This window comes from Tauraco erythrolophus, chromosome 8 (genome assembly GCF_009769465.1).
Source record: "Tauraco erythrolophus isolate bTauEry1 chromosome 8, bTauEry1.pri, whole genome shotgun sequence".
NCBI lineage: Eukaryota > Metazoa > Chordata > Aves > Musophagiformes > Musophagidae > Tauraco > Tauraco erythrolophus.
This window is the reverse complement of record NC_141472.1, coordinates 18,438,733-18,466,705: the sequence shown is the minus strand read 5'-3', so window position 1 is coordinate 18,466,705 and position 27,973 is coordinate 18,438,733. Positions and strand designations below refer to the sequence as shown.

Below are 27,973 nucleotides of genomic sequence, written 5' to 3'. Positions count from 1 at the left end.
TTCTGCTGATAAAGCAGCACCAACGCATGGGAGGAAGGATACATGTTCAGCATTTGAACATTTGGTGGTTTTTCCTCCTTTTAACAAAGCCCATATCAAAAGCATGAGAAAACTAAGTGATGCTGTTGCTGCTTTTCCCATTTCAGAATTTTTCTTTTAAAAAAAAGCTGTGATGGTAAGTTACTTGTATGATCCATATCTTCCAGATACTTCAAAGCTACAACCTAGCAATATCATGGGAACAGCATAACAGAAAATACAGTGGCAACACACTTCCAGGTCTTCAGAGAGATAATATCTGAAGATATATTTAGACTTTAAATGACTGCAGTGCAACCTTATATTCACAGATATTCAGTTTGCCTTTACACTGACTATCTTATCTGTGCCTGGCTGCATCCAGCTGTGAAAGCAACACTTTAGCCCACACTAACTGCCTCAGCACTCACTCCTTAAGTAGGTTTTTACAATCCATCTTGCACGCTGCTGTATATTATCAACACCAGCTCCCTCTTCTCACCCTAATGTAACAGCTCCCTAGTCTGTCCTATAAAAACAGAAAGAACAGTCGAGTATCCAGGCTGCCTACACTATTTGGGATCACTTTAGGAAGAGTAGCTGAGGGAATGATTGCATACGTCAAATTATCATCTCATGAAGGGGTGCTGGAAAATTAGACAGGGATGCCTAGGCAGTGCAGCTGAACCTAAGACAAAATGTAAAGACACCAGGAAAGATTGTCTGTAAGGAAGTAGCTGTAGCACCCATTTCTTTAGAACGTCATACACTCAGTTAGTAAAGACTGCCTCTTAGTGGAAGCAAAATAAACTTAGTACTGTACTTGCATATATGCTACTTTCTAACATGAACAAAGCAGATTTGTGCATGTATTATATTTGTATGCGTGTACTGGATCATTTCCTAAGGGCTCTGTCATTGTTAATCACAACACTTTTTATACTATTTATAATGCCATTAGCACTCAAATAATACTTCCATATTTTAAAAGTATATAGCAGCATGAGACACTTTAATTACTGGAGAAATCACAATCCATCAGTCACAGAACTAGGATTAGACCTCATCACAGGCAAACATCAAATGCTCAATACAGTTTATCAGATTATACTCACCATATTTACTAAATTAAGAAAATTGCAACCCATGTTTTGGGTGAAAAAAATTTTCTTTATAGTCTTTTGCCACTGAGTATTAGCTGACTCCATTGCAATTTTATTCTCAGCCTCCCTGTTTGGTTGTAGTTGTTCTGATTTATAGAATTCCTTCAGATTTTGAATACAATCATTCACCTACAGAAAGACATAAAATAAGCATTAAAAACAAATCAAAGTCAAGCTGCTACAATAAGAAGGTCTACAGACATGGTAAAATTGAATAGCAGCCTCTGAAACTTTTCCAGTTTCTCAGATCTGTCGTCCTCCCTAAACCCATACAAATACTAAAAATTAAAAAATTGTAAATAACCTGTAAACCAGTAGATGGCAAGCAGACAGGTGGCAGCAATTTGTTCAGTTTCTGTCACATACGATTACATGGATATTATATACCAGTGTATCAATGCAATGATTTTCACAGATCTGTTTAATATGAAGTAACTGAAGTTAGCAATAATTGGAAATAGATGCAATTCAATTTTTTGGCAGTTTATCTTCAAATAACTAAACCCTATGGCTAATTTTATCTGCTATGTTCCATTCTGTCCTCATTTCTAAACATAAAACAATGACAATGCTGTAGAATCTTAAAACAAGCATTACATCAAAATGAAAATTATCTGCCCTGGGCATCATTAGCACAGGTACCAAAATTATGTTGATAACAAATTGACTATGATTTCAGCTACAGTTGGTTTATATTTAATTTTTAAACCCCTTCAGATGAATTATCATGTCAGTGGAAGTAGTGCAAGACAAAAATAAATATCTATATCAATATATTATGTGAAATATTTTTAAAATTCTGTGAAGTAAAATCAGTAAATTTAAGAGTCAGAGTACACATATATACACATTTTTATTATGTATATAATTAGAGAGTGCATGTGCACAGGAGAAAAAGTAAAAATTCAATTATAATACTTCCTACAATGGTCATTTAAATCAGTAAAAAATCTGCACCTAGACTAGTCATTATGTTAATGCAAGTTCAATGATCAAGGCTGCTTGCCCTGATGGAACCAATCTCCTTTGAAGTAGAAAGGAGCTTACAAAGAATTGCCGTGCTATCATGGCACAGCATCTACAGGATTTGCCTCAGGTAGCTAAAAGCACATTTTTCACTTGTAAGATTTTTCACAGTCTAGTCAAAGAATAAGTAAGTAATTTGTACCTCCACAGCTGACTTCAAAAAGGCCACATAAGTTTCTAGAATTTCTAGTTTTGAATTAATCTTCTTTTCAATTTTTTTCAGTTCTTCATTCAGAAAGTCAGTTCTGCTAGAAAAAACTGCCACCTGCTCAGGTTCAAACTCTTCCATATCTTTGATGATTCTCTCAGCTGCTTCCAGTTCATGTGAAGTTTCCTTTGAGGATAGAAGGATAGAACAATATAACAATATGAATAATGGCTGAAAGGACTTGTGAATATTGAATTGTTATTTTTCACTAGTATTGTTTTCTTATGTATAATTCAATGATTTAGCTGAAGAGGAGCTCATAATGGACATTATATGCTGAAAATAACCATTTCTTTCCTGTAACAATTTGACACTAGAAACTATGGACGTAGTCATTAAAATAGCTGTTTTGAATGAGAGAAAAAAAAAAGTATTCTCAGTATTCAGATTAAGTAAACCACAGTGCAAGAATTAAAACAACGGAAGCATTCCATATGGAAACACTGGTAGCCAGAACAAACACAATTCCTTTAATAAACAGTATAGCCCAATTTTCTAAACTGATTCTCTTGAGTCTAAACCCCTCTTAGCTGCTTCTCCGATACTCTATTCTTGTAGAACTCAGTGTCTACTCTAGAGTGAGACTCCAGAAGCATTGGGTCCTCATAAGGCTACTGCTGTAATTGTTTTAAGGCCTGTCCTTGTAGCGCTTTGCCTCAAGAATCTTAGTTCCACTCATGCCTTCATTCTTCAATTAACAATTTCTTCCTAGCTCCAGATTAGTCCCTACCGACCAAGCTAGACTTCTCTGCATTCCAACTCAAAGCAATGTTTTTACATGCAGAAAATCTGCAGAAATCAGATGGAGATCAAATAGTGGGTCATATCTGTTACTGCATCAACTGCTCAGATCCAGCAGAAAGTCACGGTATACTGTCTGAGCAAGAGCTGAGTTTATAACATTTTCCTTGATTTAGCTGAGTCTATGTGCTTATCTACTTTCACATATTTAACTCAATACCACTTTGCATATCTACCTCTGGCATTCAGCCGGGAGCGCAAGCTCTAGCGTATCACGATTCACAGAAAGAATAGGTAGGAGAGGTCACTATTGTCAGGGCAGATTGTACACTGCAACAAACAAAGGTAACACAATGGCATGCAAAAAAATTTGGCAGAAAAAACACTACAAACTATCATACAGTCTTGTGGAATAAAAAGGCACTCTTGTTCATCTGTGGAACTTTTTACATTCTTACTATGTGCTCTCTAGAATTTCTTTGAAGTGAATTTTATTTTCACAAGTACTGTACAGATCCAGCTCTTGGGTTCCATAAATTGTTGCCTGAAACCAAAAAAAGGACTCCATAGGAGTAATGGAGTTCTAAGAACTCTTAAAACATAGGATACTCCTAAAACACATACTGCCATGTTGTTCCAATTAGCCATGAAATACGCACCTGTGTCAAGACCACAAAGAGGATTTTGTTGGTTTTAAGCCTCTTCCAGATATTGCAGTACTGCTACAGGAGTTGGAAAGGCCCTGGATGTGACTTAAAAATACCCTCATCTGTGTTACAGAACTGAGTGCTACAGTGATTACATACCATGGCTGCACTTCCAACATGACCACTGGATATCTGATGGTAACTTTGCAGCCTCCTTCAAAGTTCCTCCACCTGGGAACTGCTTTTTCCTTTTTTGTCAATTCCTCTTTTTTATTTGGCATAATAAACCACAAGAAGAGTTTTCTGTGCCTTTGACTGTCTAGACTGTTAAACTTGGTGCCTCAGATAGAAGTAGCAATCCACATTCAAAGAGTCTTCCTATTAAGGATTGACATCAGGATCTTGAGGTAGTAACAAATAACACGATTCAATAGAGACAATGGGGATAAGCAATGATATAAGGACTGACTTGTAATGTTATCTATGGTTTTGTTCCTTAACTACAGTTTTAAACTAAACTATAGACCTATTTTCTTCCCAAGACTATATAGGAAACTTTCAGCCTTTCACCTCATTTAGAATGACATACAGAATGCATCGGTTTCTAAAAGTACTTAACATTATCAAATCTTTTTTTTTTTTTTACCTTTGTTTGCTTAGCCAGTTCAAGGTGTTCGTTCAAAACTCTTTCCGACTCGGACAAATACGAACCAATCTCCACACCAACGACAAGCATCGAGGAGATATTTTCAATTGACTGTGATACCTTTATTTGAAAGTATTATTTATATAGTTAATTTATACAAGTAGACCATAAAAACCAACACAAAACATCATTTTGTATAGAAAAAAGTTAAGTAACACTCGTCTGTTCATGTTTAGATTATGTATTTTGTATAATCAGAGAACTTTAGAAATTAAAATATAAAGTAAGAAAATTCTACTATTTCTCCTAAGAAAATTCTAACAGGTACACTCAGAATTTGAGAAAAAAAACCCTCCTGTTTGCTCTCATTTTGCTGATAGTGCTTTTCTTCTTCTCAAGTATTCCAGGCTTTTTATTTCAACAAGGCACAACTGCATTATAATCTAGATATTATAACCTTGGCAGAAATACTTTTATTATGCTCCATTTTTTTTTCATAAAGTACATTTAAAACTTCTCTGCCAAGCCAAGAGACCAATTTTTGTGCAGATACATGTACACAACTCCATTTCATTGCCACAGTAAGATGTTACATATGCATGACGGTGACAAAACAGAGTATGAAGAGCAGAGGCAGATGATACCAGACATAGTATGTATAGTTATTATTAGACATGTGAATTCACATGTACCATACATTTTAAGAAGTGGCTGCCAATTGAGGTTCAATGAAGCTCAGGGGCAGTTGAATTTAGCACCAGATTCTTTGGGATAGTTTGCATTACCGGAAGGTTAGAATGAAAAGTGTTTTGCTTGGTAGGAACAGAACAAAAAGCACTGTTCACTGCAATGAAAGATCATGTATTACGAATCAATTTTTAAAAATGTTCTCTAATGCAAGACTGGGAACAAAGCAATTGGAACACGCTGCAGAACAAAACTTTATGTCAAAATTGGGACCTACATTTTGAGTAAAAATTATCTTCATAATTTAAGTTTTAGCTGTTTCACAACATGCTGGTGACATCATTTCTACAAGACCAACAGCAGCTATCAACAAATCTTTTATTTTCATCTATACTGAACAATATTTTCACTGTATTCTAATATCATGAGGCCTCTTCTACATAAATTGTATGCAAAGGGACCAAAGGGACTAATTTATGGCACATTTACTTCCCATTTGATTCAGAACTGTTCATGATAAATATCATGCAAATATTATAAAATATCAGGTTGCAGACTTAATTATTCTGTCATCAAATTTTATTTACTCTTTTGGTCTGCGCTTCGGGATTTGCTTCATATGAACCTTGTTAAAAGATTATACTTTTTAATTTGAATTTACACATGGTACCTTATCTAGGTTCCATCTTTAATACTACAGACCATTGAACAGCTTAAAGAAAGTTGTGATGTCCTTGACGTATCAGTATCTTATTGAATAAATGGAATTTTTATAGTGAACAGAATTCTACTCTCCTTCAACCTTACTGAAAATACGCTGTGGTTCACAGTTACAATGCTTATTAACCCTCAATTTTGCCCCACTTATACTTTTATCTTCAGCCAAATGAAACAGAGAGACAGAAAGAGTATAGGAAACCTGCATGCAGGTCACAGTCCTGGTTGCTCACTTCTTTTCCAAAACAACCAATTATAATAGCTCATGATCTAAGCAAATCCATGCTTTATTGAAGATCACTGGTAAAATGTTCTTACGAAAATAGCTGCATTTTCAGGACAGCTTTAGGTTCTTTTTACTGATAACAGCATTCAGCATCCTAACTACAACTGTGTATTCTCTAAGAAACCAATATGTTATTTGTAAATGTTTGAGTCTACTTTAATATTCACATACCTTAATTATGGAAATGCAATGCACTATTCATGAATGCATTAAGAAGATGATATGTTATGATGTACCTTATTCAGACGATCTTCAAGTGAGGCGGTCCATTGTTGTTTCTTCAAAGTAAGCTCTTTATAATCTGGACACTGCTTGATTAATTGATCTACTTTTTTTTGGACATATTCCATCATTTTCTGAATTCCCGTCACCCAAGAACTAAAACAGAAAAGTAGAACTGTTGGTTTTTCTCAACAATCAGGATGATAATGATTGAAAAACCCAACATCTGTTCTGTTCATCTATCTGACAAGTAGCTTAGGAATTTTAAGCTGTGACTCTTACAATAAAAATAACCAAGAGAAATATTAAAATGAATCCAAACAAAATTAATAATGAGTAGAACATAGGAATGACATTTCCAAACAAATCATTTATCACCAGAGTGTAAGTTAGATTCATGTGCCAGATATCCTTATTCACCGAGAAATACCTCATTCCACAAATAATTCTGACTTTAGGTATACTATTTAAAGACTAAAACCACAAATGGAACAGCCTAAAAAGAATGAAAGTATATGGCATATAATTTCTACTTTTAAAAGCATGTTTTCTTTGGACTTTCAAATATTTCAGTGTTTTTACAGTAGCTGAAAAAAGAATGTCATATACATTCTAAGTCAACATTTTTTAAATGCTGTTTTAACAGGAGAAAAGACAACAGTAACTTACAAAACAATGGCTTGTCTTATAACTTAAAATATTTAATACCAAGAAAGCAATTCACAATCTGAATACTTGAGGCAGTCCTCTTCAAATTGTAAAGAAGTTACCACATATGGTTGAGATCTGAAGTTTTGATATAAAAAAAAAAAAGCAGAAAAACCTCACATACCAATTGATTTATCAGAGAAATTTATTCATGGTAAGAATTTTTATGAAACAAACCTGTTCAAAATAAGTTTTTCATTACTTTAGTTTCATCAGAAGCTTATGTTAATACAGGTGCTTATTCGAGGTTTCCTCTTTTGTCCTTTAAAATTAAAAGAAATTTTCTCCTCACTTTAGATCAGGCTCAGAGAGTTAAATTCTGTAACTTCAAAGAAAAACTTTATTCTACACTACTAATACAAATTATCGTGTTAACAGATCATTCTGTTAGAATTTGGTCCAAGAATTGATCACAAAGAAAAACTAAATTTTAACTCCTTTTTAGGGAGTAGGTGGTTTGTAAACTACTCTTTCAAAAATTAGCAACCTGTTGGTTTGTGCTTGATCCTTAAATTCTAAAAATGTCACTCTTCTACTTCAGTACTCCTTAAAAAGAGGTATGTTTAAAAACTTTTACTAGCACCACTCCTTTGAAAAAAGCAGTAAGAGAGCAAAATTTATAGGTTTTGAAAATTATAATTTAGATCTCAAGAAAATCTTTGAAAGTATCATTAGTTTGTTATGAGTTAATGCAATAAATTTAGAACAGTAGTAAGATAAAGACAGTTCTTACACTCATAGGCCAGCTAATTGGCTGGCAAAGTAACAACGGTTCTCTTAATGGACAAAATTTACTGATTGTATAATTTTTTAGGATTAATACATATAAATTTTTGCTTCTCCTGTTTTTCTAGCTGATTTTAATTTAAAAATATGAGAGCTCAAAAATCACACCAATATTTCCATTTTGAAACACTAGGGTTACAGGAAAGAACTGCCTTCTGTCACTTTTGTATAGTCTATTTCTTTTCTAATGTGAACATTTTCAGCATTTTCATTTATTTGGACTATCCTTCAGTATAAGGCTGCAACATGCCTCACGAAGATTTGAAAATAGGACAGTTAATATCATATTTCTCCATTATTTTTACTGAGTTGGATTTCCAATTATGCCACTGAAGCCAGCATCCCTAGCCTTATACACAGTCCTCCCTAAATGTGAGGATATCAGTATTAGATTTGTAAATCATGAACTACTAGAGCTGTCTTATCATATGCATACACACTGCTTGGCTTATTTCTGGGTACTCTAAAAATTAAAATAACAAAACAATGTGGATAGAGAAATCCATCTACATTTTAATTCTCTTAACGTTCAAGTACTATCTGCTCTCAGTGCATTTAAACCAGTACTAGACAGATAGACAAGCTGAAGTGAATTGAGCAAAGGTCACTAAGATGGTTGGAGGCTGGAGCACATGACGTACAAGGGGGTGCTGTCAGAACCGTTCAGAGTAGATAAGAGGTGAAGAGGTGATCTAATCACATGGCAGCCGCTTTGATGTTGCATTAAAAACACATTTTCCAGTATCCCCATTCAGAAGATACAGTGCAATTCATGGTATCATCTCATCAAAATCAGTCAAGTGTCACCCAACCTGAACAAGGTCAGATGATTCCTTCTCTTTATTAATAAATATATTGTCTGAAAACTTGGAGATTCTGTGTTATTTTTTAAAACTAGTAAAGTCATGGAAGTAACAGAGCATGTAATACCTTCTCTACCACAAACGATGAAGGAATTTGAAAATTACTGTGCTTCAACTGCTCCTTCAGGGAGCTGGCAGCTATTTTCAAATTCCACACAAATTTCTACTTGCTGCCAGCTAAATTCCAGAATTCTACCAGATTGCAAACATCTAACAGTTAATGTATCTCATTGTTAGATTATACTTTCTTGTGTATCTTCTGGCAAAGCAGCTTTTTGAAAAGATACCTAAACCTTTTCAGATCCATACCCTTCGCTGCCTTCAAACAGTGGCTGTCAATGTCCCTCAGGATTTCCAGTCCAGTTAAAGGAAATGGGAAGCCTGTGAGGGCAGTTAAGACTACCAATGAATTGCGCAATAAGGAGAAAAAAACAGTAATCTGGATTTAGTCTTGACAGGAGTTCTGTTTTGTGTCCAGATCTTCCTGTTTTGACCCTCAGCTCTTCACACAAATCTTTTCCTCCCATGTCGTCACTGGGCTAAATAACTGGCCAGAACATAAGGATAGCATAGCAGCTTATACATGACAAAGAGAGGTCTCCCTCTTTCCTCTTTCAAAACATGAATATTTCTTGGGGAAATTAATATTCTGGAATATAACACCTTACCACATTTTCTGACAGAACTCACTGTGTCACCATTACTAAGCTTATGAGCTAGATGGGAGCATTCTGGGCATCTCCTAAAGCCATGCATTAGGCAAAAAAAACCACTAGACTTGTCTTGGTGTACGAAAAGTTGAATGTGAGTCAGGATCATTCTTGTGGCATCAAAGACTAGCTCCATGCTGAGTTGCATCTGGAAGAGACTAGCCAGCAGGCTACTCTCCTCTGTTAAGAGCTTGTGAAACTGCATGTGGCAGCCAGTTTGGCCAGTTTGGGTTCCTACAGTACAAGACAGATAGACAAGCTGAAGTGAATTGAGCAAAGGTCACTAAGATGGTTGGAGGCTGGAGCACATGACGTACAAGGGGGTGCTGTCAGAACCGTTCAGAGTAGATAAGAGGTGAAGAGGTGATCTAATCACTGTTTTTCATCATCTATGAACAAAAGACAGGATCAGAGTCTTTCCAGAGGTGTACAGCAAAACGGCAAGAGGCAATGCTAACAAGTTGCAAGAACAGAAATTTTGGCTAGATATAAGAAATTCACATTTCACAAGAAGAGTGCTTTAGCATTAAAACAGGTTGCCCAGACAGGCTATGGAATCTCCATCCTTGGAGATATTCAAAATTTGGCCCTGAGCAACCTAATCTAACTGACAGGTTTTGAGCAAAGGATTGTGCCACACGTCCTTCAGAGTTCTTTGCCAGTTTAAATTATTCCATGATTGTAATCCTCAAGCCTATGCCTAAGAATACAAAGTGTTCCACCTGCACAGAAGTACTAGCGCTACTGATTGAAATATATGGCAAACTCATTACATTCAGGCAATGAGGCCTGAAGGCAGCAGGGAAAAAACGAAAAGTCGTAATATTCTATGTTTGCTTTCTTAGAAAGGGATTTATTTATTTTTATGATGCAAGTAGACATTTAAAATATTTGACAGCCTGGGATTTTTCACAGTTCTTTAGCAACAGCAAAACACGTTTCTAGTGAGATTAACTATTGATATTGTTTTAAGTTTCACCTTCCTTCTCTAAATCACTGCTGCTTCAGTTGTAATGCTTCGCTGTTTTTTAAATCATAATGTCATCTAGGTAGAAATCTTACCTTCTTTTTTTATTTATAAAATATATTGAGCAGTGTTTTGGCACACAGGAGGTCTGGCTGTTTTTATGGAATTTTACCGGATATGACTGATAGTATTATTTTGATAAATTCATCCCATTCTTCTTGATGTGTACCAATATTTTACTATCCCACTGCTGGTTTGGACTGTTTAAACATTTTTTAAAAACTCTTAATAGGAAGAAAGAAAACTAATGACTTGTTATTTTAGGGATTGATTATATCAAGATCTTTAGCATTCCTAACATTAATCAATGCTGTGCAGACATAATTCGAAACGCAACATCTGCTTCTGTTGAGGTAATATCTAGCAGGACATCAAGTCCTGGAGAATAGTAGTGTGTGTTCTGAAATCAAAGTTTCACTAAGGAAAATCCCTTTCCTCTTCATTTAATTAAAATATCAGGAAAGAGATGCTGAAGCAGTAACAACAGTTGCAAAGCCAGCTGCACGTGTTCCAAAACAGCTTTCTATTTGAATTTTCTATTTCATCCCTTTGCTAGGCTTTAGCCAATTACATCTGGGATAACAGATGAAGGTGCTTTAGATAAAATTTTTTGCAAGGTCATGAGATGAAATGAAAATCTTATGTAGACTTTCAGTTGCTCTGTTGAAGTAAAGCTATTCAAAGTTCAGGAATAATTAAGGATATACACATGTAATGGGAAAGTAGAGCTAAGCTGACCACTAGCCAACCATCAGTCATGGCCATCTGCTCTGTCTTTGAAGTAGAACTCATCAGCATAAAAGGTCTTCATTCTTCTTATTGCACCAGCCTCCTACTAAGACCTGAAAAGTAGGCAATATTAAGCCACTATGATTGATTCTAAACTAGGTCATGCTTCACATCACTGTAATGTTTGTGGACTACGCCATCATTGTAATCAACAAAAGCTCTGGAAGACAAAAAAAAAGTTATTTCTTACATGAATTAAAACTACTAAGAAGTGGCAAAACTTCCATGTTTTCTGCACTTGGCTTAACAGCTGTATCTTTGTTTTTCATCAAATCACATTATAATTGTTACAAGTATGACTTTCAAAAAGGTCTAAAACGATTACATTGGGCAGCAGGGAGTATTCATAGCCACTGATATTTTAATTTTCATTTACATACCTTTGCTTTTCCAAAATGCTAATAAAACCAATATTTCTGAACACTGCCCTAACATACCAATTCCACTGTTTGACACCGCTCTTCCAAGCAGCACGTAGTATTCCTAAAGATTTTTGTTAGAGGTTGATTTGTATAAATACCAACAAATAAGTACGGCATAAACTTTGAGTTCCAGGTCATTTAAATGCACTTCTACTTAGTTAACTACACTGGCTTTAAATGCAGTCTGATTATAACTAATCGAGTTATAAAGCAAGGGGTTGATATGGAGAAATGCAGCAGATAGGCAAGAATGGAGGGAATACCTGTGAGAATCTGCTTTATTAACTAACGTTTGTCCCTTTTGCAAGGCGCTCACTGTGCAACCTTTAACTGCTTCCTGTAGTTCCTCATACTTCATTGTCAAGATAGGCAAATGTAAGGCTTCTGAATTAAAGATTTTAAGGTAATTCTCAATACCTTCAAGACCATCAAGTACCTAAAAAAAAAAAAAAGCATCTTTTGTCAATATTTCTATTTAAAATGTGCATGTATATTCTTTTACATAAACAGATGATCAATCGACATTTAATATTTGACATTTCTTAAAAAGTTAAAAGCAGTATTTTAAGGTCACAGAACAACACAGGTATAAGTCAGTTAATATAAGTATGGGCACGTAAAATCACGACTACTCTTTTAATTTAAAACTATTCTATTTTTTCAGCAATAGTCAGGCCAGTTTGACATACTGAAGCAGAACCAAAATAACATGAGTAATACAGCACATTAACACTCAAAGTTTTATTGAAGCGCCCTCTTAAAGAGTTTTCTTCTTTTTAATGTTTTAAATATACCAAATCTATATCCAACAAGTAAATTATAATTAAATATACTTTTATCAAAAAGGTAGGCATTGATTTTGCACATATACAGCTGTGGTTTTGTTATAACTACTGTCTTCCTTTAGTGAAAGCAGAAGTTTCTCATCCAAATACAAGAATAAAGTGACAGAAGTACTCTACAAAAACTCTTATCTTTTTAGACAGAGTAAGGACAACATTGCAATAGTCTATTATTACACTTAGTAAATACTAATATTAGTAAAATAGAAATATGCCCAAACCTACTGTGCATAACTAGCATCGTATCAGTAGAACTGATTCTCTCACGTATATTTTTTTTGTTGCTCTAGACACCAGAAAAAACATGAAAACTGAATAAAGTAAAGCAGTAGACAATGTCTAAGGCATTAATTTCTCATTGAATATGTACATTTATGTAACAAAAAAAAATGTGAATCTGCAAGCATACTGTATTCAGTAAAAGTCTTATTTATTCACTTAAAGCTATACAAGTGAATGTTTTCAAGCTTTTGTCATACCAAAGCAATCTCAGACTATTTCATGCATCATTTCCCAAGTATTCTCAGAGGATAGCTACACAGAGATCCCCCTGCAGAAAGTCAAACTGAAAGTAACTGCATAGACATAGAAATGAATTGATATTTAAAGGAAAGCTTAGCAAGGAATATATATGATTATCAAAGAGCCAAAAGAGCCAAGGAGCTTGCAAACATGCAGAAAAATATTGCTTAATGCCTCCAAATATACAACAGAATGCAGCCAAATGTACACCAAATCTTCAGGGTACAAACACAATGCAAGTACTATACTTCTGTGCTTTCATTTTCCTGAATTCATTAAAAATCAGAATGACACAGACCTAAAAGGAGTTCTGAATTAGTTCAAAAGAACTAATACTCTATTTTGCTCATTTGCTCCTTACATGTAAAGAGAGTCCAGAGGTTCAAGTATACCTTGAGAACAACCAAAAATGTCTCTTTTCTGAGTAACTATAGTGTTTTCTTCACTCTTAGACATAAGAGGTGTAACGGCATGCTGTGGAGACACACCTCCGCTAATGCTTTCTTCAGCATCCCCGTATTCTGAAAAGATGCTACTTTTGCTCTCAAAGCAAGAGTTGTACTTGCATAGCTCCTTGTCCAAACTAGAAGGGGAGTGCCTATCAGCAACAGTTTTAACACTGCTTCCATCAGCCCATCTCAGATTCCTCATTATAAATGAAATCAAGAGAGATGAGACCTATTCGAGCAAAAGACATCTCTCACTTCAAGGGTGTGTAAACAATTTCAGCACCAACTATTGTTTACATGTTGTTAAAAAAATACCAAAGGAACACAGTACAGGTTAAAGACAAATGTGATTATGGCCCCACCTGATGCTCAAAACAAAAACTATTGCAGGCAAACTCTTGTTTTTCCAGCACATTTAACAGAGCTATAAAGATTGTTGTTGGAGTGATCCTTGGAAATGATCTGTTTTTAAAGCGTTTATAAACGATCTGCAAACAATATGCTTTTAAAAAAAAAAACATGCAAAAAGACTATTTGGTCTTTGGACGCCTTAAAACACAAACTTTCCTAGCTAGCATTCTAACTAAAAGGATTTGGAAAAAAAGTTTGCATTACTAATACTACTTGATGTATGTGCCCTTGAAGAATAGGCTGCTTTGTAAAAAAGAACCAGAGAGATTTTACATATTAAGTTTGGTCTTTAATGTTGAGGTCCTTTTCAGTAGAAAATTTTCAGATATAGCACCTAATTTTCAAAATTATCAAAAACTTAAAACTCAGATAGCAGATAGCAGAGACTAAGCACTTAGTATTTCCAAAAAGCACACAGCCCTTGTTTAAATTCAGTAACAGAAAAGTTGGTCAGCACCACTGGCTAAAGACCTAATGTTTCAAAAGTTTTGTGCCCCAATTCAAGGCAACAAAATTGAGAGCCCATTTTTTAAAAGATAGCTGTCTGATCTGACAGCGTACAGCTGGAAAAGGCTTGAATAAGTTCTCTACTGACATCAAGGACTGATGAGATAAAAAGTTCTTTGCTTAACCCTTCTGCTCTAACTCAAATAAATATCCTTTAACAAATTGTTGTGTATTAATACTAGAATGCAATATGAGAAGTAACTTTTATTATATGGTAATCCAAGCAAATTACTGAATTACTTCTTGCTTTAACTAAAAAATATCATCTAGTTTGTAGTTATGAAAAATCTAATACAACTGTGGTAAATTGTTCCAACAGCTCATTTCTTCACTGTTCAAAAAATATGCTCTCTTACTAGTTGGAATTTGGCAAAGTTTGACGTTTGTCTGTGGATTTTTTTGTCTGCTGGATAGAAAAATCATATGCTACTAAAACTTTCCTTGCACATATAGGTGCTTATAGATTGCCTGTCTTCATTACCTACTACTCTTACATAAATTACCAATATTATAAGCAGAGAAAAACCAGCAATCAATCCACAGTACTCCACTGGAAGCTCATCTGTTGATAAAAATCTCTACTTGTTTTCCCATTTAAGGCTTAAAACAGATTTGGCTCTGAATCAACTTAAAGTGGCTTGAAGATTTTGTATCATTCACTTTCATCAACACATGACATAGCAGTAATAGAACTTAACAGAACTCTAACAACACTATTTCCACCTTTATTGATCCTTATTTGGTCTTCTCATAAAAACCTATTGTTAACCTGACACATATAAATAGATTTGAACTGACTATATAAAGTCCCCTCAATTCTTTATTAATCAACTCTTCTATCAGCTGTTCCCATGAGTTTGCCCAAACTCAATTTTAGGTTGAAAACTTTAAAATTAACTGTGCCACCTCTCACTTCAACATTCTCACATTTTGGGGGGAAATTGGAAGTTTTCAAGATTTTAGAGCACTACTTTTAAAGAGGGGGAAAATCTTCTTACTTATTTTTCAGGTCTCTGATGAGTTTCTAGCAGGCAGTACAAGTTCGTGCCAAATTAGCATTCAAACAGCGTTTTGATTTTTATTATGTGGGCACACATCCACTACAAACTGGATTGTAATAATTTTGCTTATACCAAGGAACAGTTTTCAGAGAGCCATTTAATTTTTGGAAAGACTAATTCCAAATTGAATCTAGTCTCTCAAAACAGAAAGGCTCAGAAGCAATACAAGTGAATATACTTTCAGTAATTGGCCTGTATTTTAGATTTAACTGAGAGCATTTTAGATCAAAGAATAAACACTGAATTCCTGAAGACTCATTTTGTTTCCCTGTTAATGCACAGTTTCACCATTTTAATTCTTCTTGACTGAATGTGGCTGAATCGCAAGTTATTTTTATTATGCCTATTATTCTATCATTATTTTATTATTTTCTACACTCATTTCCTTGACTGTATTGTAATCCCACAGAGCGATTTTTTTTGTCCTTTTATATTTTTTTATTTCAGCCTTTTTTCTTTAGTTGAACAACAAGTTTTACAATATTTGTTTATTGGAGACCTATTAAACCCCCCTTTGAATCAGTTTGACTAAAAAATTACATATTTTTAACTGTGATTAAGTGCTACCCTGTAATATCATAAAATTTGAAAAAGAATTTTAAAATCTTAGGCCTTGAGTTAAGAATATCAAAAGTAATCTAACTCACATAAGACTACATGATAACTAGTCTAAAACAACTTCAGAAGACGACTAACGAAAAAATATCTGATATTTTTGGTTTGGGATAGGGATTTGAAGAGAAAGTTTGTAAGAATATTCTTTTCATGCTCACATTAGAGTCAATGAAAAAATCAAAAAGAAATGATGAACAGAATTCTTGAAAGTGTCTTAAAGTATTCTAGTATGATAAACAGCTTATGGAAGAAAAAAGTATTATAAATAGGATGTAACAAAAATTAATTACCAGATTTATGGCAATAATTTTCATACACGTAGTTATGACCGGACTTGATGTTAGAAAAAGTAAAACTTTAGTTTTAAAATACTCCTTTTTTTGGCCATCAATGATTTACCCATTTTCATCACATAAAATTAGGAAGAGAGAGAAAATTAAACAGACATAGTAGTCAAGGCTGCTTGTACCTAAACACAACCCATGCAAAACAAGAATGGATAGAATTCAGTAGACAGGTAGGCCCCTCAACTTTCTCCTGTGAGAGCTGCAAGAATCGAATTCTGGAATCTGAATCATTGCTTCTCCACACAAGCACATCAGTGACGGAAGTTATTGCCCACACACTCTCTTGCTGACCTCAGTATAGGTGTGGGCCTTAATTCATCACTTGTGCTGTGACTAAGGGAGTTTCGTGCTTTTTTAACTGGCCACTTTGGTGTTAACACTATGTCTAGACCATGTAGTATATGACGTGCCTGGTATGAGGAATTGTACATTGTCCTTGATTTTTCCCATACCTGATTATTAATTAGTCCTTGTGGAGACCACTGCAAGTATAGACATCATTTCTGGTATCCATACTAACCTATAACAATTCGGGTATTTTAGAGCAGCTCCTGTATCGTCATACAGCATTATGCCATCATGACAGAACCCATGATCTTAAAGTCCAACTTTTGGCAGATAATATTTCCCAAATGTCTTATTTTGGAAACCAAGTGTTCTTCTCAATACACTTTTTTTGTGAAAATTTTTTTAAATGTATTTGTCATTTTGGATAGAAGTTTGAGGCGAAAGGTCATATTAAAGGGTAATTAGATTTGTAATTTTCCATTCCAAATTGTTTAGCAAACTCTGCATAATCTCATGTATATCAGCCTTCAAGAGCACTTTGACAGCTGTATTATCAGGTTATTATTACAGACTTGGTTTCTTACCAACCTTGCCAGCAGTACGAAAAAAATCATTGGCCTCTTGTAGCAGGGCTTTCCTTTCTTCCATATGGAAGCACGCTTCTTCACGCAACAGACAGATTTTCTGGTTTGAAAGCTTTAAATGTTCTTTTTCCGTATAGTCCTCTGAAAGCAAGATCTTAAGCGCTTCAGCTTCCAGTTGTTCCACCGTGGAATTCCATTCCTAACAAGAAAAAATCCATTTTAATCAACTGCACATAGAAAAGTAATATACCTTTTCAATAATAATATAAACATTGGAAAATACATATTGCATTTACAGGCTTGAAAGTTATCACCCTTTTAAACAATATTTCTACTAAGATGCATTTCTCAGCAAATCACAATTTTGTTGACAGAGTTTTCAGCAGTGGCATTCTACATTCTTTGACACAGTTTCACAGGCAGAAGTAGCAGTTACCAGTGTGTCTCCTGGGAAGAATGGTCTGGATATCATCAAGACAAGAAACTTCTAACTGGGTAAGAGCACACTCCTATGACAAACAGCCCTGAAGTCCAACTATTTCACCAAGAATAAATTAAAATATTGCTTAGATAATATCTCCTTCCAGTGAGACAATTTCTGCTGAGAGCTGTCTGGTAATCAATTAAATCTAATTACTCTGCCTTACAGTGAGGTTTGCCTTCATTCTTGACACTTTCCATTGTACATTTCCTACACAAAAACACAACTACATTCAAAGCACGTCGCTACCTTATCTGACCATGAACCTTCCTAGTGGCAGTGACAGATCAAAGAGATGCTTTAAAAAGGAAGATCATACTTCGGAATTTCAAGTCACAGAGTCAGAAACATTACTGACATTTAATTGAGCTAGGTACATAAAGGTGCTTTGAAATGGATTCAGTTGAATGAGTACAAGTTTGCAAACAGATATTTTTGTCTGCAATGAACCACTTGGAAGCATATTTAGCTAATCAGAACTGACGGTCTATTTGACTCCTATTTCTTTTTTCAACTATTCATACTGAACTGACTTGTGCTTCTAGTGTACTGAACCAAATTATACATCAAATTTAGGGATTAAACCTTCATGAGAGAAACTTTTTTCATACTTTTTTTTACCTATGATCAATGCTATTACATTATTCAGTCCTACTATGTTCTTTTGGTTATGAAGGGGTATTTGAAAGGGGTATCTGAGTAGCTAGCCCAAATGGAAAGGAGTTTTACTCTAAGAGGGTCAAGAGAAAAACAGGGTTTCATCTCTTCCTGTCTCGAAACTACTGCTTTGGCATTCAGTTGCTTGTTTGGTTTTGCTGTGTTTTTATAGAGAAAACTATATAATAGTACAACTGTTGTACAGTGTACTTTATCCCTGCTGTGCTTGTCAACACTTAAAATTGGTGCCTTATTATGCTGTTCAAAACAAAAGGAGCATCTGATATTATACTGCAATTTCCCATGCCTTGGGTAGTATATTTCCTCCACTTTTTCTACTAATGATTTAAATAAGAGAAGAATCTTTATGAAATTCACTTAGCATTTCCTTCTGCAGATTTGTATCAAATGTCTGATAAAGCAGACAGAAATATATTACAAATAAGACAGAACTTTTTTTCATGAACACACTCCAAAGCGTGCATATGGCACAAAAAGATTACAGGGTAGGTTCTTTTATCTTCAGCATGCTTAAGGAACGTTAGCGTCACATTTGTTGTTTCTCTTTAGTCAAACTATTGTTAGTGAAAGTCGCTGTTTTGGAAGTTTTTCGAAAAGTAGTAATCTGGTTATTCATGGATTTTTCACAAACAGTAGCAATTCTAATTCCCTCACAGTGTCCCATCATGCTGCTTTATTGTTCTTTGAAGTACAGCAAGCAGGAGCAGACCTGTTCTGGTCTGTGTAGTTCAGTGCATTCCTTTTCTGACACTGCCCGTTGTTGTGACAACAACTGGTCTGGTAAAAACCCTTGTTCGAAAAGATCAGCAACTTACCTAGACTTCCCCACCAGACGCAGTTATCTGTCCCTCCCTATTGGCATGGACTAGATCTGGACTAACAACTAACAAGTGAGAGACCCTCTACAACTCCCAACATACCCATTGCCCAACACAGCCACGCTTAAATAGCACCTGGCAATTCCAACAGAAAGGACTAATTTCCTTGCTGCATTCTAGATCAACTTGAACAATTCAGGAAGACCCAGCAATACTCATAGGTCCGTGAAAAACACACCTCAAAATGGAAACACATGCATTCAGACCATGCCTGTATGTTCTTGCCTTGAACTTTGGATTCACTTCTGCAGCTTCACAGAACATGAACTAAAGCTGAAACAGAAGGTATTGATGTGGGTAACAAAAGTCATTTTAAAATATGAACAAACCCATGGGAATAAGGAATGTGACACCTGGTGTGATGTCAACACATAGCAACGCAACAGTCTCAAAATCATGACTTCCATAAAAATACCTTTAATCTCTCTCAAAAAAAACCCCACAAAAGTATATTAAGTGATGAACCTTTCTGTATGAATTAGTCTGTGGTACTGACTGCTGCAGGTTATAACAGAGACAAATATTTTAGCAAAGTTGAGGAAAAAAAGGATGTAAATTTTACATGATAAATGAGACTCTAAAGATTTTAACAAGTAAATTTTCATTAAATTAAAACTAATTTAAAAGTGTATTAAAGCTTATTTAGGTATTAAGTAAGCTTTTGAGGAGGAAAAATTTTTAAAAGACTTCATGCTAATAAACGTTAAAGGACTGCTAAGATCTTCACTGACTTAGTAGAAATGTCTCAAATTATGGACCTATTTGATCACTATCCTATTTCTGTACAATACAACATACTCCTTCATCTTGAAATTCTGAAGAATAAGAAAAGGAAAATTATGACAAACCTGCTGAGTTTGTAAGTCATTTTTTCACTGTGATGAACACTTTTCACCTTTCTGCCACAGAAGACCTAAGTGGCTGTAAAAATCTATAGATCTGCATTAAAGCCTTATTTACCTTTTTCGTTAAGTCTGGTTTTGTTTTTAACTCTTATCATCGTATTACCAATTTAAAAAAAAATAAAAGCCAGTATACAATAATTCAATAGTGCTAAAATGTTTCAACCAGATTCTAAGTGATTTGGTAAGAAAATTAATTCCACATATTTAAATGAATTCAGCTTTGATTCACTTTGAAAAAGAAAGATGTTTCAGAATCCCAGAATTCCATCAAGAACTGAGTTCTGGTTATGCTTCAATATACCCGCACTGTATGCCTACAAAGACGCAAGCCTGTCTCATTTATGCTAACCCTTCTTTCGTTCCATAAGGAGGCTTCCTTATGAAAAGCCTTCTTAGAGATTTTTCAAGTCCAGCTCTTCCACAAGCAAGCACCTGAAGGCCAAATGCTGCCCCTTATATTTCCTTGTATACTTGTAAAAAATACTACTGTTTTGGAATATCCTGCAATGAAATTGCATCACTTCCTAAGAAAACACTCAAAAATACCCTTCCATAGAAGCATTCCTTGAGTACTTGAACTGGAAACTCAGCTCCCTAGTGAAATTAAAAGAGATTAATCTGGGGCACAATAAAAGTCTTTTTTAAATCTTTTTTTATTTTGTCTATTACTGATAATCAGCTATAGCAAAATCTTTCTTGGGTTTGTTTTTTTTTTGTTTTATTTTTCTTTAAAATTAAACTAGTGACCACTTCTGAGATCTGAATGCAATCATCTTCAATCTGTGCTTTTAATTAAGTGTAACCCTGCACTGTACTATTTAATGTACAATTCCCCTTTCATGAGGTCTTGTCTCTGTCTCTCTGCTCTAAGTAATACTCAGCAAGAAAGAGGATTTTGAGAATAATTAGTCTCCTGTGCTGCATGTGTTTCTTTTTACCTGAAAAATTTATCTTGTGAAAAAAGTTAAGGTGGTTTCTCCATACAGACAGCTTAACTGGCGTATTTATGAGTAAGGTGTGGAACCCTGACATCCAATTGTATCACAATGTCATCATATTCCAATACTTGGCAGCTGGAATAACTGGCACCAAATGTATTTCATGGTTTGATTCTAACCAAAATTTCAACATATAGATGTTAACGAGAATTAGAAAACAACACTGCAGATGGGAGCTTTTAATTGGGACTAACAATTAACTGAAAAAAGGCAAAGAAAGTGCAGTTGAATATGTACATTCTCATTTTGTTATTATACGTTATTTGTATAATAATTAAAAATAATATTTTATGCAAGAATGAAAAAAGCTTATTTCAATGTAACAGGAAAGGAGATTGTCTATAGTTAGCTTAGAAGCAGATACAGAAAAACAAAAAAGTTCTGAATGTTTCAGTGTATCACTGTGTAAATTATAATTCCAGCAAGTAAGGCTAATTACAAGAAAATAAATTAACTTGTAGTGAAATTGTTTCCTGTAAAAGGATTTCACTGTAACAGCAGTCATAAATCTGTTTGGTGCAAGGTGCCCAATAGCAGCTTTTAGGTGATCTTAAAGCACAGGTTAAGCTCTGCCTCGTTTATACTGAGAGAAGTTTCTTCTCTAACATTTCTCACAAGCTCAAAAGACCAACTTGTTTTAATAATTTGTTTACAATATTCCATGAACGTTACAACCTTGCACACTCTCTGAAGATATTAAATGTAGTTAGACTCATTTGCTATCGTATTTGATCATTACTCAAAATTTTGCCTATACTTTCCATCAACAAGACGTATAAACTCAGTGAAAAAGTCTTTGTCAGCTTTTTTCTGTCCTTCAGCCTTCTACATATTAAATTCACAAAAATCTGTCAGTCAGCACTAAAATATTTGTTACCCATTTTCCCTGAAAGGAATAGAAAGCCCACAATTACCTTGACTTTTCAATTTGTCAAGAAATGCTTGTCAAATTCCTCTGACCCATTAAAGGTCCTTAGCTCATGTCACTATTCTTTTCCTCACAGTAGTAAGTCTTTTAAACACTTGCTTTTGCTATTCCATCTGGCAAGGAAAACGAGCCTTTTCTAGGTTCCTTGATTAATCAGGTATTTTTCAAGAGTGTTAAAACTGATGAAGTAAAATTATTGTGGCTTTAAGTAAAAGTTTTGAAATTTTTCTACCTTCAAAAATATCCAGCACAAGGCTGAAAAAAAAAATAGAAATACATACAACTTCATCTTGTTATTAAACAACTATTGTGGGACAAATGGGCTTTTTTTGTTCTATACCAGAAACATTTCTTACTTAAAAATTCTAACTTTGTATTAAAATCTGAGAAGTTGTGTAAAACTGTCTTCACTGGAATGTTCTAGGGTTAAGTTGAGAAAACCTCAAAACACATCTGTTTGTCTTCAAATCATGATCCATATAGTAGATAAAGTATTATTTAAAAGACAATTAAGTATAAAAATATGTACTTTTCAGGATATATGATAAATTAGCCCCTCCTCTCATACTGCAAAAATGTTCACAACTGAACTTTTTCTGAGCCCAAATTCTACCTGTAATTGATTCATTGGATAAATTGGTACATTGATTATTTAGCCTCTCTGAATATCTAAAAAGCTTTTACTTTCAATGGCTACATTGCAGTATAACTAACTACCATTATAATCATATCATTCATTCCCTCAAATTACGAATAAAACTGTGTGCAACAATACAATTGCAAAGATTGTGACCTGCTATGACAATTACCATATGATCCATTCTGTTGGGAATTTCAATGGATGACTATATTAGCATATTTAACAGGGAGTTGTTAGAATCAACAGATGGAATGAGGAAAAAGTAATTCAAAGTCAGTCACGTCCCAGAAAATTGATGAGAGATGTTAAAAGATAATGCCAGGACAGAGAGGGACCTACTAAAAACCAAAAGACAAACAAACAAAAAAATCCAAACCATTAACACAAAAGCAATAAATAGAAAAGGAGCACTCTCCCAAGGCACTGAGATGGCACTACAGGAAAATCAGACGATAATTAGAACCTGACAGATTAATGTAGATTTGCATCCGCTGCATGTGAAAGATGAATGTTTAGGTAAAAACAAAATTGCCTATAAAGAAAAATTGTTTTTCTTCACATGCTTTCTTCTATCTATCAAAATACAGGAGTGCATTAAAACATCTACTAAGCAGATGAAATGCAATACTTGTCAAACTCCTCAATAGAATGCCAGTCTCAGAAAAACTGGCAACAGCTGGATAGCCTGAGTTTTCATCCATGCAGAGAATGGTGAAGGAGCATGGCCATCCAGGAAGGCCAGAGAAAGAAGAGAGCTCCAGACAGACATTTAACTGTGAAATAACTTTTCCAGGTATCGAAGCATTAGCTGTGACATCTGGGGAAAAAAAGCAGGTAAATACAATATTCTTGATCCTTATATTAATGTCAACAAATATAGCAATTAACACTATTAATTGATAATGATATATATTTTGGTCATTAAGAACCATCCCGGAACCTCAGTAGAGCCTGTTATTACCTAGCATGGCTAGGCCAGACGCAATAAGCATGCAGACCTACAGGACAGAGACATACTCTCTATCTTGCTACTAATCCTTATTAAAGGAGGACTGATTCCAGCATTGTTCAGTCACGAAAAATGGCAAAAATTAAACAAAACGCAAACAATCTCAAATATTGCTTTTCTTCATCTCTATAGTTATTCGGCCACAAAGTGGTGCTAGCAGTTCTTTTTTACCTTGCCAAGCTCCTCCAATACACACAGAAATGTAAGAGCAAGCAGTTAATCAGTGCCAGGAGGTATCCCCATTTAAACATGATTTCCTAAATCTGCCTCTCCTCTACTCTGAAATCTTGATGGGGAGTGTGTGTATGCGTATCCATTTAATGTCTGGGAGGGCTGAGGACTTTTTTTCCAATTATGAATCCTTGGTTTTATCTTTGGTCTTGATTATTGTACAAGATAACAATAAAATCTCCAGTGTTTCCACCTCCCAGCAAGGTGAGGTTCAAGATAACGTATCAACTTGAGAACGTAATAAACAATTCTCATTTCTTCTCTCAGCCCAGTCACATAAATAAGGTGTTAATCCTGTAAATCTTCCTTAGGCTAGTCTCTGAACAATTTAAGTCACGAGGGAACTAAACAAATGACAGCAGACATCAGCTATGCTCCAAGCAATGACCAATCTACAGAAAAAGTATGTAATTAATTAATTAGCCAAGTATCGTGTAAGGTACACGTAAGATTCTTCCTGAACATAAACTGAAATGAAATGTTTTTCATAACCATTTCCATATTTTCTCACATAAACTGATAAAATCATTAACTGTATGAACAGATAAAATTTCTGAAGACTTCTGGAAAGCGTATTTCACTCTGAAATTAATGTAGAATATTCACTTCTTTTTATTAGAACATAAGTTGGACACTAAAGGGATTCCTGAAGGGAAGGTAATTCCGACTATAGATTTAGTGTTACTAGAAAAAAATATATATTTTATTTTCCCTATTGCTAAAGAAACTGCTTCCAATATATACACAGTAAAAAGTGGCGTGTGCTTCTATCTTGATAAAACTTTGAAGAATCAGACACATTAAAAAATTTCTCTAATAAAACAGAGGTGAAGGAATTTTGAAGCACTAATGCAATTAGCTGTCTTTCTGTTTGAAAAGATGGACTTAATTTCTACTCTAAAATTTTCCAAATAACATGGAAATGTACCATAGCTATGTCTAGTGGGAATTTTGTGATGGGTTTTTTTCCCCTCCAATTTTCCATGTGAACCTGGCAATATTTTTATGAGTGTTTTACAGTTTTGTCACATGTTACAAGTTATATAATGACTTTTGTTTTCAGGGAGAAAGCAAGTCTTTTCAGAAAAATCTCATATGAAAAAAAAAAGTCCAACAAAAAAAATTCTGATGACTCTGTACCGCAAAAGCACCCAGCAAATACCTAAATGTGTGGTGACCACATGCACATGTATAAAATCCATGTCAATCTAGAGCTCCAAAAAGCAGAACGTGTTGCATGTTTTTATAGCAGATTGTGTTAAAAGATACTCAGTATCATTTTACAGCGGTACTATTGTTGTCTGCAAAGCACATTAAGTCACACAGATGCAGCAGAGATTTGTATGTCACAACATTATTTTGGTCTGAATGCAGCCTGAAAACATCTTCGGGGAATTATAGATGTTTGCTTTACAGAAAGCTAGATAAATTGCTACTATTGTATTTATTGTATTTTTTAAATCATTCTGTTCCTAAACATGTTCTTGCCACATGATATTTAATAACTTCACAGGTGATTTGGAAGAAAACATAAAATCATTGCTTAATAAAGTTTCTAGTTGCACAAAAAGTTGCACAAAAAAATGCTACGTAATCATTAGAAAAGGTCAGTTGTAGAGACTGAGTATAACATTTTTTTAAAGTAGACTCATTTGAACAAAATACCTAACTGTAATTTCAGATGTCAGGAATTTGTGTCATTACTGGGATGAAGACTGCATCCTAGAAAGTAGTGACCCTGGACAACAGTATCATGTCTTAGACCAACTGAAATGAAAATTTTAAAGGAAAAGTGTCTTAGGAGAATTTTGTGCACCCATGTATGGGAATATAGAGGAAATAATATTTCTGTTTCCAAGACTAGCACAATTATTTTTTAATATTGTGCCTAGATCTTCACTGGCCATCCCTGAACTTCTGCATGGAATTAGTCAACAGCTTCTCAGAGTGAATACTTCACACAATAGCACTGCAGTTCCACAACACATAAATACATACGAGGTCATAATACTCCAGATCAGTAACCAGATGCCGAAGGTCTGTGAGTTGAAGGTTTAGAGAACTTCATTTTCAGACATGATGTATCTTTTAAGCCTGGTTTTGCTTAGTCTGTGAGCAAAGATGCCAAGTTCATTTCTAGGTTTTTTTGTATTTCAGTGTATTCAAACCGTACAGGTAAAACACTACTTTGTGCAGTGATGACATCTACTAGCAATCTCCGCTATCTCACAAATATTTACTGGAATATATACTTGATTGGTACACTTTGTCTGAATTTTAAAATCAAGATGCTGGGCTCCTCCTTTATTCTGGTCTCAACATTCGCAGTTCAGTGCTATAAAAACTAACGCACAAAGCCCCATAACTCAGCTTTCTGAAATACATTTGCAGTACACAGCTCAACCTGACCACTGTTTTTGCACTTCATAAGCAGAACCAACATGTTCAGTCTCATCCACTTCAAGAATTTCATTTCCTTCTGCTAGAATATACTGCTAGTAAGAACAACAGAAGACTAAAGGTAAGATGTTCTAAATCATAATTCATATGGACGTGTAACAAAAATTTTTAATGCTGAACACTTTTAAATGACCTTAAGAAAAAAAAAAGTGCAATTCAGTAAGATGATATTGTAATAGAAAATGATCTATTACATAACATATGCGAGAAGAATTGTTAGGTAAAACTGTAATAATGTATTGTCGTTGTAAGTCAGTTTCTAGATGCTCAATCTTGAAAAGGATTGATTATTATACAAAATGAAAATGCATATTCCAATGCATATCCTCCCTCCTCTTAAGGAATTCTGCTGCTTCCCTAAGGACCAGGTTAAAGACATTGGAGGAAAATTCCTAGCCTGGTACAGCCCTTGGACTATTACCCATTACTACTTTTCCATGTGGGTGGTGATGAAGCTGCAACACATAGTCCAAAGGCTATCAAAAGAGACTTCAGAGCCCTGGGATGGTCAGTAAAGGGAATCTGGAGCACAGGTTTTTCCCGCTCTCCTTCCAGTTGTGGGCAGTGACATTAGAAGAAAGACACGCCCAGTCTATTAACACATGGCTCTGTGGCTGGTGCCACCATCACAATTTTGGAGTTTTCAATAACGGGATGGTCTACATGGCACCAAGCTTGCTGGCACCTTTCTCAAAGGGAGAAGAGGGTCCCTATTTCCCTGGAAACACCCACGGCTTAGTCCTTTACTATTTATCTTCTGCTTTTATTGTGCCAAAGGTCTACTCATGCTTTGCAGCAGAATTTAGCTTTTCATACTCATCTTCCTTAGACAAAGAAAATATGTTTTCTTACATGCTGCTTAGAGAGCATTAGAAAGATTATTGTATTCTGCTTACATGACAATCCTGAAGCAGTTAACTGTAAACTATTGAACAGATGAACATGTGACACTTAACTACAAAGATTACAAGGAAACATAAATGTGAATAGTCATAAACCTGTTATTTGTTATCAACATAATAGCCTTTAAAAATACTTTTGTTTCTGTTGAAATGGGTTTTGGATGAAGAGGGCTTGCTTGGTCATCTGGGTTATCCAAACACAATTGCTTGACAATGACACAGTAAGGAATGATCCTAACCCAGCAACGTTACTTACCTGATGATAGCACAATTGAGGTATCTACAAAAAAATTCTAAACATACGCAATTTACATCACACAAATATCCTTTTTTCTTTTGTATCAACATTGTCTTTAATCCCATCTTGCTTTTATAAGTGATGGTAATAGATTTATTCTCTCAAAAACTGATATTCACAATGAAAACAGGATTTTCAATTACTTTTATTCCCAAGAAATAAATGGGCAAATACGTGTTCCAACCATGCGCACAGTTCAGTGACAATGAATGATGGCAGAAGTGGCTGGCTTTTTATCTTTTATGAACATTAAACTTTGGTAATATTCTAATT

The 27,973-nt window shown here is 34.7% G+C and overlaps 1 protein-coding gene across 1 annotated transcript in view; it reads right to left on the bottom strand.

Moving 5' to 3' along the window:
* The window catches only part of CCDC141 (coiled-coil domain containing 141), a 106,094-nt gene that overhangs the window by 37,816 nt on the left and 40,305 nt on the right, over positions 1–27,973 (bottom strand). Inside the window, exons 8-13 of the mRNA XM_086615889.1 lie at positions 17,297–17,491; positions 11,930–12,102; positions 6,376–6,517; positions 4,450–4,569; positions 2,350–2,541; positions 1,134–1,310 (exon numbers count right to left, since the gene is read on the bottom strand). Of these exons, the coding sequence (XP_086472015.1) occupies positions 1,134–1,310; positions 2,350–2,541; positions 4,450–4,569; positions 6,376–6,517; positions 11,930–12,102; positions 17,297–17,491 (999 nt within the window). The remainder of the gene's footprint in view (positions 1–1,133; positions 1,311–2,349; positions 2,542–4,449; positions 4,570–6,375; positions 6,518–11,929; positions 12,103–17,296; positions 17,492–27,973) is intronic.